We start from the raw sequence: 12,497 nt of genomic DNA, 5'->3' as shown, positions 1-12,497 counted from the left end.
CCAACTAACCCTTTTACAAGTTCCTGCCTGTCCTTTGGAGCTATCTTTTCTAAGGACTTTTCTATTCTACATCTGTACTCTACCCAATATTCTCAGTTATGGCAGGTCTGATACATGTAACATTTACAGGGTTTCTGTAATGGCTTATGATTCAGCCTGGATATAAATAGGATGTAGAATGTGTAAATAGGACTGAACGACAATTAGAAGTAATTCTAATTCTTGCATTTGTTTTAATTTGGTTATTTATTTTTCAGTGTAATAAGAAATGCGTAGCACCGGAAGTGATTTGCTTGATGATGGCTAAACTTAGTTGTCTTTACTTAGGCACGAATATTTCTTTAACTGTAGTGCTTCCCAGTCTTGCAGTGAATTCCTGAATGTGCTTGTAATTCCTTAGTTCTGAATCAGACTTGGGAAGGACATGTTGTTTTAAATACTTGATGCATTTGCTAGTGACCCAGTTGTAATGTACTAATGCCTGTACTGCTTCTTTCTGACACAGGGAGCTTAAAGGGTGGTAATGCTGAGGTGGGATGATTCAACCTCTTGACTGCAAGATGCAATTTGCCAAATTAGGAAATCTGTTTAAGCCATGCTGTTCTTAAAGATTACATACTTTGACCTACGGTAGCAAGGCCTGATTGTTTGCCTTGCTCCAAAGATTACATTTGCAATCTTTGAGGCTAAGAAAGCTTTCATTTCAAGGTCACTTTTTTACATAAAGCTTTCCTTGAACAAGTGCATTGAATTGATAACAAAAGTTCTCTCTTCATCAGTAGACTGTACAACAGCCTTTTTGACTTCTAAAGGAAGGTGAACTCGATGGCCAAAATGGCCAACTTCAGCCCTTTATTACGTGACTGAATTTCCACTGTTTTGGCAGAGGTATTTTTGCTACTGAGAGTTCAATCAAATTGGAATAGCATCCTCTGTTTGCATAATTTAGGAGGTAACTAGAACCCACTTGTCTAGCCAAAGGTACTTTCACTGAGCTGAACTGCCTTTGTGAAAATCCGTCTGTTAACACAGAGGCAAATAGTAAGCTGTCTTTGCTCATAACCAATTTCTGTTTCTATATGATAAACAATATAATTTTGAGGAGTGCTTTGAGCACCCTGGGATGCTGTGCAGCAGGTTTTCCTCTATCAAAGTACAGTAGTTGCCAGTGAGAAAAGAATAGGCAGATAACTATATCCAGGTGTCTCTGTTAACTCTTATTTATTGTACACAAACTCTTTAAATTGCTACCCTACTGTTCTTTGCACTAGTCATGTAGTGAAGGAAATTATTCCAAAGGTCTTAATTTAAGAAACCTTAAAAGAGTGGTCAAACATCCAAAAATGTTAGGATAACCAGGAGAAATCTTGGCCTCCCCTCACTCCCCATTCTCAAATGAAGGGATTGGTTTTTTCTTTTGTTTTTTTTTCCTCTGTTGTTGTTTTGCAAGGCAAGTTATTCATTGAGACAGCTGAGAAAATAATTTAAAAATGTCCAAATTTACTCTTAACAGCTAATGTTTCCCTTTAAGCATCACAATGCAGTGAAATGTGAATAAATCCAGAGTAGAGAGTTTATGAATTTCTAGTAGTAGTCAGGACATTTAATGGATAAGAGTAGCACAGAAAAATGTTTGTGGAGCAAGTGGAACAGGGAGAGAGGCCCAGTTAACACAATATGATAACAAAGTCCAGTATTTAGGGCAGGTTGAATCATAAAAAATCCAAAATTGAGGACAAAGCTTTTTAGTGTGGTTTGTCTGACCTAAGAGAGGGTAAATGGAGGAATTCAGAATGGGTGGTGTAAAATCAGAACTAGACAGGGAAATAATATTAGCTGTTGTGTTTTGAATGAGCTTCCAATGGCGCAAGATTTCAGAATTATAAGCCTTAAATTAAGAGCCTTCCTGGGCTATATAATAAATTTAGGTCAGAGACCTTGTAATTTAAGTTAGGAGATTATTGGATTTATTCAGTTGCTGGGAATAAGGTTTTGCGTTTGGTTTGTTCCCGTTCTGATCACCCCCCTGTTAGTACGCATTATTTATATGTTATAGTTCTGTTATGTAAATGTAGCCTTCAGTTAAAATAGGATTTAGGTGTCTCATTCTCTTAATTCACAGCTGTTTTTGTAAGGGTCCCACCTCAAGTACAAATAATACAATAATAGCATATAACTTTAGTATACTATGTTGAAAATTATGCAAGAATATATCTTTTTAGGAATCACTTGTTTTACAAGATTGATTGTGTGTGTACAAGAATCTTCAGAGTGTATACACATTCATATGTGTGTATTATATACATTCAGATTTTGTTTTAAGGATGCAGCACAAAACTTCATCTACTATCATAAATTTTAGTGGACTAGTTTCAAATATTTTCCATTAAAATTTTCTGAAATTACTGCACCATTTAGAAAACTCAGGAGGTATTACGGATTTCACTGAAAGAAGAACCATATAGGAAAAAACCCGAGAGGAGTACACATTAAATCATTCCCTTTTCGAAATTCCAATTTTTGAAAATGTGTGTGATGAATAAATAATACTCAGGGATCAAGAATTCTATAATCCAATATTTGTCTGGGAAGGTCTGTTAGAATTCACAAAATCTAAAAATGTATTTGAACAAATTAAAAGGAGATACAAAAGTTTATGGGAAAATTGACATGGTAAGAAATGCTTTATGTATACTTCAGAAAAAGTTTTCAAGTGATTTTTTTCTTGATTTTTTTTTGGTTTTTTTGTTCTTTCTATGTCATCTGTTTACTGTGTTACCTCTTAGGTCTGCAATTTTTTGTTTTGTTTTGTTTTTCAAGTCCTTAGATAAAGTTGTAATGGAAATGAGCACATGTGAAGAACCACGTGCCCCTAATGGACCCTCTCCTATAGCAACTGCATCTGGACAGAGGTCAGTGATGATACTTACATGTAATTGATCCAAAAAAGTTTAAATTGCTCATTTTGAACTACTATAAATCAGTTAAAGCCTCTGCAAATTTCCAGAAGTATATAGGGTTGCAGCTTGTCATTTCCATCTCTTCAAAATTTTATCTTATTATTTGTGGGTAGAGTTACGTGTATGTGTGTATATATATATATAGTGGTAATGGAACTATCCAGACCCAAGCGTGGAAAGAAGATCTGAACCATGTATGCAGCTTCCTAGGCATGTTTCATACATGTAAAACTACTGCATCAAAAATTTACCAAGTTTAATTGATACGAAGTTTTTTGAAAATTAAAGACATCTCGACTTCAACCTATTGGAAAATATAATGTTGGGATGGGTTTTTAAAATTTTTATTTTTCCTTTGTTTCGTCTAAAAAAGACCAACCAATATTAAGGGCTGTTCGCTACTGTGGTTTTTAAAGTTTGATTTCCTTTATTGTATCAGCCAAATCTTACTGAAAGATTTAATGCACACTATATAGCCTAAAAGTCAAGTTATTTGGTGGCACCATATAGCTTTACATCAGTGGTTTCCACCCCCCATACTCCCTCAGTCATTTCCTTTTTATGGACCCAAACCATTTTTCAGTGAGCATAGGGATCTATATACAAAGAAACGAATTTGATGATACAGTTGCTTTTCTTATTTTAACTTCCGCATAATATGTAGAAGGAGTCCATGGGCCTCTATGTCTCGGAGGGTGCAGCTTGAAAATCATTGCCATAGAGATTCTGTGTAGGATGACAGTTATGAACAGGAAAAGGAATGACAAACCACATAAAATGTACTTTTAAAGCAAGCAGGAAAAAAAACCCAAGGGCAAAAAATTTTAGATGCTAAAAGAATATTAAAAATACAGTTTTTCATTCACTAATCTGAAACATTCAGAACGCATAAGATTTTTATTAAAAACTTAATTGCAACTGCTTTATATTTTCAATACTGGAATGCATGTTGATTTGGTGTAGAGATGTAACCACCATTTAGGCTGCCTTACTTTTATAGAATGAAAAAACCCCAATACTTTACACTGTTTTGCATATATAAAAGATATTAGTTTTAATGAGCAGAATAACTTAGTTTATAGAGTATAAACAGTAACCAGATTGGAATTGTCAAATAATTCATTTGGCATGAATTACTTCATATGTATACAAAAAGAAGAGTAAGATTTCTGCATAATGCTGTAGGCTGCTATTCCTATAATTTATTTTTAATACATTTTTTTATATATAGGTATAAAATACTTATAATGGAAAAATTGTATTAATTGTTAAGCTCCATGGAGATTGATCTTGGTCCAAAATATGTTCTTTAATGACTATTTTGATATTAGGATCACAGGGTGGAAATCATTGTAAACTAGATCCAGTATATTTAAGAAAAACTCATAACTGGAGAACACATTAGGAACTTGTTTTGGTTTGCTTCATGTTGTATTTCAGTTGTTTATTAAGTTTAATTTTGTGCCCTTTCATTAGGTGTGTATTTAATAACTTGACATTTCACTTTTTAGTGAATATGGCTTTGCTGAAAAAGTCGTAGAAGGCATTTCAGTTTCTGTGAACTCCATTATAATAAGGATTGGCGCAAAAGCTTTTAATGCTTCATTTGAACTTTCCCAGCTGAGAATATATAGTGTAAATGCAAACTGGGAACATGCTGACCTCAGATTTACCAGAATACAAGAAGCTCAACGTGGAGAGGTAAATACTATCTCTTGGTAACTTTTTCCCCATGTTTTTATGGTGAAGGAGGAAGAAGTTGAATTGCAACGTTTTACAGTTTAGGAAACGTCCTTACTGGGAATTGGGGCATTCTGTGCTCAGTAATTTCAGCTGTCCTCTAGGAACACAAGGATGTAAAACTGGTGGATGTGAGCCAGATCAAATGTCATGTCTCTAGCAGTGGCCAAAGGGGATGCTTAGCGAAGAGTGAAGACAAGGGCAAGCATATGTACTGTTCCCCTTTTATGTTCTTCAGGCTTGTGACCATTCTAAAATGCAAACTAGAACAGATTTGAAGAGTACTGAAGGAGTAAAGAATGATATATTAAATAAGGAAGGATTAGTCAATTTGCTATTTTTAATAATTATTTTTTATTATTTTTAAAGCTTTGGTTATTTGCTTGTGCTTGCCTAATAAGCTTTTTTTTCTCTTTAAGGCATTTTAACTGAATTTTAATGAGTTCCAATGCAAGAAATAAATGTTTTTCTTGGAATAACTAAATCATATGTACAAGAAAAGTAATAGCAGTGAAGTGCATTCTTTTCTACTGTCTGGGAGAACTTAACATGGAAGTCCTAGATTAGTGTACACTATTCTTCTGCTTTCTCCCAAATGACCAAAGTAAAATATATACTGAGTGCAAGGCTGTTTGTAAATAGTATGTATTGTATTGAGAAAGACTTATTTTAGCATGCATCTGTCCTCGGATGAATAGGTGTTTCAAAGTTTGCCCATGTTTGCCCATTTAGAGACGATTATCCAGAACAGAGTTTACTCAGAGTTAAGGAGTCTGGTAGTTCCTTTTTATGTAGGGAGAGAAACCCCAAGAGGATGTTAGTTTAAAATACCACAAAAATAATTTGAAAACTATATTTTTCTGACAGTTTGTCTTTCTTGCAGCTTACCTGTATGCTAATGTTCATGTGTTAATGAAGTCTAAAGAGGAGGAATTAAAGTTTGACTAGAGGGAATTTTTTATTTCGTTATTTTTTCATTTTGTGCTTTCTACGAAGAACTTGGTTCTGAGTAGTCGCCCCGTGCACAGCAGAGCTTTCCTTGGGGAGCGTTCCTTTTTGTGCAATGAATACTGGAAACGGGAGCGAATGATTTGTTACCAGTAAATGGCATGAAATGGTGAAAAAACAAAACTGACGCTGTACTGTAAATATAACCCATGCTAAACTACATTTTAAGGGAGTAAGCTTTTAGCTTTGCACTCTAGCTGAACTTCTAATGTAGTAAGAAATCTCCTTAGATTTTTTTTTTTTGGAAGCTTCCATTCACGCTGCAACTCGTGGATGAGGAGGGTAGGTACTTTGCTTTTCTGCAAATAGTAATTTTCAGGCTTCTTTGCACTGTGCCTTTCCATCCTGCTCACTTTATTTTACCTCCTTCCCAAACACATTGGGTATGTTTTACTTAAGTGTCTGCTTATCTTTGTAGGATGTAGGCTGTATAGTTTTCAAATTGACAAGAGGAGAATGACAGCTGAAAAATAAGACACACACAAAACAAACTCTTCCCACTTTCACTTTTCCCATGGCTGATCTTTTTTTCCCTCAGAGAGTAATGTAGGAGACTTTTAGGGAAACTAGAATTAACAATTTTTCCTCTTGATGTGCTTTTCATTTGATGTCCTCCATGATGTTGCTGCTGGACAATCACTTACTTTTCCCATATTTGATTTTCAGTATCCAGCTGACCTTGCTGCTGTTGTACCATTATTCTAACATTTGCTTGCTGTGTTGTCTGGAAATCCATGTAATGGATTCAAAGCTTGTGGGGTCTATATGGCATACAATGTGCTCAATGTTTAACTTTCTCTTTTAATTGAAATAAAACGCTCCAAAAACCCCTTCCATCCTGTAGCTTTGCTTCACTCCCCCCTCTTTTCCTATATACTAGGGTTCAGCATTTTGAAACTAAACTACACAACCTTCTTTGTCCACTACCAAAAGGAACCTAGTATGCAGTAATTATGACCTTTATTTTCTTCTGAATATTTTAAATGCTGCTCGTGACATCTGTCTGCTTGGAACTAGCTTAATATTTCTGTGATGTTCTGGAGGTAGAGAGAAGGATCAGGGCTTTACTTCCTGACACCTCTAAGTGGAATAACAGGTGACTTGTTCTGTTTATATGGCTCTGCATGAAGGATAAATGTGAAAGTATGTGTGTGTATATATGTGCAGATATATAATACACATGCACGTGCTTAGGCACAAGTAAACTGTCATATTGCATGACGGTGTTTTTCTCTCTTTCCCTCTCTTTAAAGGTTTTGACTTTTAAAGAAATCAACTGGCAGATGATCAGAATAGAAGCGGATGCAATACAGAGTTCTAAGCATGAAATCATGAGTGCTCCGGTTCGACTGATTACTAACCAATCAAAAATTAGGGTCACACTTAAAAGAAGGGTAAACTTGAAAAGTTTGAAATCTTGTATTGTTTTATGAATTTAGTTTTAACCCATTCTCGTAATGCATCCATGCACATAGCAAGGGTTTTAAAATTAGGCCATATGAAATGTAGAATTCCCTGAACTAAATTTTTAATAACATATAATCAGTAAGACTCTAGAGTTTAGAAGAAATATTACAGGCAGAATTTGAAGATGAAGACCTTGCACAGGTCCTACTAATGAAGTCATTTGATCTGAAGAGCTTTGTTTATGATGATGCATGTTGTCTTACCTCTCTAGATTCAGGCAATATTTACATTACTTTCATTTAGAGGAATGCATCAGTTGAATATCCAGTGCATGCCAAACAAATAAAATGTGAGGCATAAATATACTATATCTTAGGTACTTTTTAGTTAGAGGAATACAATTTAAAATAAAAAATGTTATTTATATGGATGAAATTTGCTTTTTGGGAAGTGTGGTTCTGCATTCAACTTTTTTCTTGTATTTGAGGTAAGAAACGTAGGTATTTAATGGACCCATTTGACTTGTTTAAATTTTTTATTTTACAGTTAAAGGATTGTAATGTAGTCGCATCAAAACTGGTTCTGATTCTGGATGATTTGCTGTGGGTTTTGACTGACTCCCAGTTGAAAGCCATGGTGCAGTATGCCAAATCTCTTAGTGAAGCCATAGAGAAATCAACAGAACAGAGAAAAAGCTTGGCTTCTGAAACAGCACAGGTATGATAATTGATTGTCTCACTATATCATTATCAGGTGTTATAAAACACAACACTGTGGTTAGTTGTGTTCATTTTAGAGAATGTTCTGTTACTCATTTTCATTCAGCTGTATATCTTAAATTACACTGGGCATGAATTCCCTGGTACTGGCACAGGCTCACATTTGACCCTATTGTGATGTAGTTTGGGGAACTAAACTATCATAAGTAAGCCCAACAAAACAGTAATACTTTTCTGCTAGTTTAGTTCCCTGAACAGCTTGCAACAAAAGTTAGAAAAATACCAGTGCTGGAAGTGACGGGTGTAAAGAAGTGTGGGGAAGGGGAGAATGGGGGATGCAATGGCATTGCCTCTTTGTGACATGCAGCCATTAGCTCAACTTAGCTGCATTCTGAAACAGCGCACTTTAATCTCAGTAACGATCCAAGGTGAATGCATGTGGTGCAGATTTTTCCTTATTTCAAAGGCCTGTTTTGAATAACTAAAAGCATACTTACACTTGAAAGGATGGATAAACTTTATAAACTAATATGACTAAATATTTTTTCAGAGCTCTGCTCCTGCACCCATCTCGCAGCAGGTGAAAGCCCACCAGACAACAGCAACGCCTGATCAAAACGATGCAATAGTAAAATTGTTTAATGATTTTGATGTTAAGGAAACTTCTCATCACTTAGTAATTTCCCATTTGGACCTACATATATGTGATGATATCCATTCTAAAGAAAAAGGTAACTTTTCTTTCGAGTAACATGCCTGTGAACAATAATCATCTTTAGAAGACGTTTTGAGGAATACAATAATGTTAATCAGGAGTCTTTATTTTAGAGGTGTATTCAAAATTGTTGTCAGTGTCTGTAGACACATTTAAAATTAGATGCCTCTATCAGGGCATTTTGTTATTAAATGTAATTATTTTAGAAGAAATGCAATAAAAACTGCTAAGAGCAGCTTCAGTGCTTTTCATGTCTTCTAGAAACTGGTACTGTCCAGTCTGATTGCTACTGCTGTTTTTTTTTCTTTTGTAAGTTAACGGGGTTATGAAGGGTGCAGTGGCAACGTTACTGTGGGTTGAAAGGGTCACTAAACAATCTGCTTCTGTAACACTCTTATAAAATACAGACTAATGAAAGAGCAGTCTCCATGTTACTGATTTAGAGAATTTGGTATGCTCTGCAGCACACAGGAAGAATGGAACATGTGTTCTGTGGCTTTATAATTCTGTAATAATGTGTAATAATTCTTTTTTTTTTTTTAACAAAGGCAATTGCATATAGCCATGTTTCGAATCAGAAAAAAAATTACAAATGACACTTCTTTTATGCCTTTTAAGAATGATCGGAAGAGAATGACACATCAGTGTATATCCATGGGGCTGGCTAGTCACTGAAAAATTTAGAGGCACACAAGGTCTGCTGAAGAAAAGAGTATGAAAAACTTAGGTTTTAGCAAATATATTTCCTTGATTAGGAAAGGCGCTTCCAGAGCAGCAGAGCATAAGGTTCACTGGCTAGAGACGCATTTCCATACATGCAGTATATCTACTGCAGTTGGGTTTTTTTTTAATTCTTGGTGAGATCTCTTTATTAGTCCTTTATTTTGGGCATGAAGTTTAAATTTAGCAGTGGAAAAATCAGAACAGAGGACTCGGAAGACCTCTTCACTGCAATAATATTTGTCAAATAAAATAAAATTATATTTACAGTATTCTTGAAAGTAAATGTTGACTTTGAATGACTGATTGTAATCATATAGTCAGTGTAAGAAGTTTATTTCAGAAAAACTGCAGTGATCTGTGTTCAGAGTTGTCTTTACTTTTTAATAGCATTTAAAACAATATTTTTAGTAGTGACCGAGTACAGAACACGGAATTCTACAAGCTGATCATTAGAAACCAGTGAAGACTACCTGAATGAAAATTTTGAGGGAAGATAATGAGGTTGTAGGGGAGGAAGAAGTAGCTGTTTGGTGTTCAAAGGAATGCAGCAACATGACAACTGGCATGCTAAATGTGATGTCTGCAGAGCTGAGCATTGTTTTATTTTACAGACACAAATAGACGTGTTACAGGAGGGGCCATGCAGCTTTCCTTCAGCTATTTAACAGTGGACTATTATCCATTTCACAAAGCAGGTATGAAAGTGAGCATATTGTGAATTACCTGTGAATGTAACTCTCTTGCTTGGATACTTAAAAAAATCTCTGTGTGTATTTGTAGAGGGCTTGAAGCATTCTTGTTCTAAGCATTTGAAATACACACCTTTTTATTTCCTTTTATGTGCAAAAATAAACAGAAGTAGCAACCTGGGAACCAATTTAATTTCTGTGAAAGAGCTACTTTAGGCCAAGTGCGTTTCCTTTTCACTGTTCTGTTTGGTCAACAAAACAGCATTTACACATTTCTGACATGAAAAGAATTGTGTGTTGACAGAAGGAGGCAGTCTGGCAGACTGAGAATTCAGTAATTGGATATTTGCAAAAGTCAATCTGCTTGATTTTTTTCCCATATAGAAGTCTATCATTTTACGTCCATTTCCAAGCAGTGGGTTTTTTTATTTTATTTTGCTAAACAAGAATTCCAGTGCATACAGGTTCAATTGTATAGCCTTTTGTAAAGGAGTTGTTGTTAAACAGATGTTAGCAATTTCTAAAGAAGTATTTCTTACAAATAATTTCTAGTAAATGTGTTTTTCAGAAATAAAAAAAATTTAGAAAAGACAAAATAAGTTTGCTGTTGAATTTGAGATCAGAGGCAATCTGGTACAGTGGAGGGGCTTTTAGTTGGTGGGGAGGTTGGCTGTGCTTTATGTTTTACTGACACAGATGAGTAATTTTCGAGCAATTATCCACATATGTTAAAGGTGTGAATTAACAGTAGCTTGCCTTATATCCTTCTTGTTCACTCATGGTTGTAGATGGAATCCTGTAATGTCAATCTGTTTCATTCATAAGTAGCAAGTACAGTTTTGCACCTTAAAAAAATGTAATTTAGTGTGGGTCAAATAAACACACACAGCCAAAGAAAACAATATTCTTAAGAAAACCAGTATTCTTCCTTTATTTATAGATTGGCCTAATATGGTTTGAAATTTGTGACATTGGATTTCTGTCCTATAAAAGTGACCTTCAATTATAGAGGTTTAACACACGCCTGTCTTTTGACCCACTATGTTTTTAATTTATTGTCACTTCTGATTCCACTATGTCTAAGTGAGGGTCTGATCTATTTATGATTCCTGTAAGCTGTCCTCAGGGAAAATGTAGCGAACCAGGGAAATAAATAGATTGTTTTGTTTGGAAGGATTCTTAGCCAAATTGAACCATGCACTGTAGGCTCTTGGATGGGCGTGTTAGAAGCTCACTAAGAATGCTTTTAGGTAATGGCTACATGGGACGTAACTCCCACTACATGAAGCCAGAGATGGAAAAGATCATCCACAGAGCAAAGGTGGTGCCTCTAAAGGTAGTGTTCTCCTGCAGTCTTAAACATACTTGTACAGACACCATTTAAGTAACAGAAATCTAGGTCTCACTAGTAAGCTGTGACAAAAGACTGCGAACAGTGGTGCTATTTGATCCAATAGGGTGTATGTGTGGAAGGGGAGGGAACATGCCAGGTAGTTTCTTTCCACTTTAAGCGATTGTCATCTTCTCACTGCTTTAGAAGAGTGTGGCAATTCTACTGGCAAACTGTCGTCACGAGAGTCCCTTTACTCAAAGGAGCACATATTAATCTTGAAAGTTCAAAGGGAGATTTTAGCCACGTAGGTATCTTGCCTCTATCTACTGCTGTAACAGGCTGTCACCTGATATGCAGAGCATTCCTACCCTGAAGGTGAGGCTCTGCAATATTGCATGCTGAAGGACATGTATTAATACTCCATAACAATGAGCAGGAAGAAAACAGCTATATACTTCTGTGACTGTTATCAGACTGTTTTCTGGTTTTGTACCTCTCTGGCCTATGGAACATTTACAAGTACCCATTTTGGTATAGTCTTCTTGGAAATAGTGATTAATGCTTCGGGAAAAAGCTCTCAACAATTAATTGTTTTGCAGATTGGGTTCTTGTGGGTTTTCTTTTGTTGTTTGGTTTTTTTTTTTTGTAACACCTCACCCAGAAAGACTCCAAAGGGAGTCTGAGGCATAATTGCCGTAGGATAAATTTCTAATCCACTGAAAATCAAGCCTTCCAACAGCAGCCTTTCATAGTACTTAAGAAAAAACAAAGCAGGTTGTGTGTCCATTGACTGTGATAACCCTGTCCTAAGACAGACTTATTGGATGTTGTAAGCCAGTCTGTGCAGCAATTGCTTTATTAGTCCTCCCAGACTGGCTCTCACAGAAGCTTTTATCGAGATCTGTGCAGCTGATGTGTTGCTGGATGATGATCAGAGAAAGCTGCTTCTTTGCCATCATGCAGGACATTTTGCAGCACAGGAAATTCTTGATGAAGCTGATATGTTGAGACAATGTGAGAAACTGGAAAGCATTTTCTTCCTGGGAAGCCAGCAATAAATTCAGATGGTAGCAACATCAGTGCCAGCTCCACTAAAATATTGTTTTCTTGTTACAATCTGGCCTGCTCTTCACTTTTCACAGATAAATGTGGCAATGACGTTTCCATAGATAGAACTGTAGAATAGTTGAGGATGGAAGGCAT

The 12,497-nt window shown here is 35.7% G+C and overlaps 1 protein-coding gene across 2 annotated transcripts in view; it reads left to right on the top strand.

Annotated features, from left to right (window-relative positions):
- The window catches only part of BLTP3B (bridge-like lipid transfer protein family member 3B), a 59,277-nt gene that overhangs the window by 18,283 nt on the left and 28,497 nt on the right, over positions 1–12,497 (top strand). For both annotated transcript variants that reach the window (XM_064451645.1, XM_064451656.1), the window contains 6 exons: positions 2,821–2,912; positions 4,472–4,661; positions 6,962–7,102; positions 7,662–7,832; positions 8,385–8,565; positions 9,884–9,967. In XM_064451645.1, coding sequence (XP_064307715.1) covers positions 2,821–2,912; positions 4,472–4,661; positions 6,962–7,102; positions 7,662–7,832; positions 8,385–8,565; positions 9,884–9,967 — 859 coding nt within the window. The remainder of the gene's footprint in view (positions 1–2,820; positions 2,913–4,471; positions 4,662–6,961; positions 7,103–7,661; positions 7,833–8,384; positions 8,566–9,883; positions 9,968–12,497) is intronic.

The sequence above is a fragment of the Phalacrocorax carbo genome, chromosome 1 (assembly GCF_963921805.1).
Source record: "Phalacrocorax carbo chromosome 1, bPhaCar2.1, whole genome shotgun sequence".
Taxonomy (NCBI): Eukaryota; Metazoa; Chordata; class Aves; order Suliformes; family Phalacrocoracidae; genus Phalacrocorax; species Phalacrocorax carbo.
Note: the sequence above shows the minus strand (reverse complement) of the source record. Positions and strands in the feature narration are given on the sequence as shown.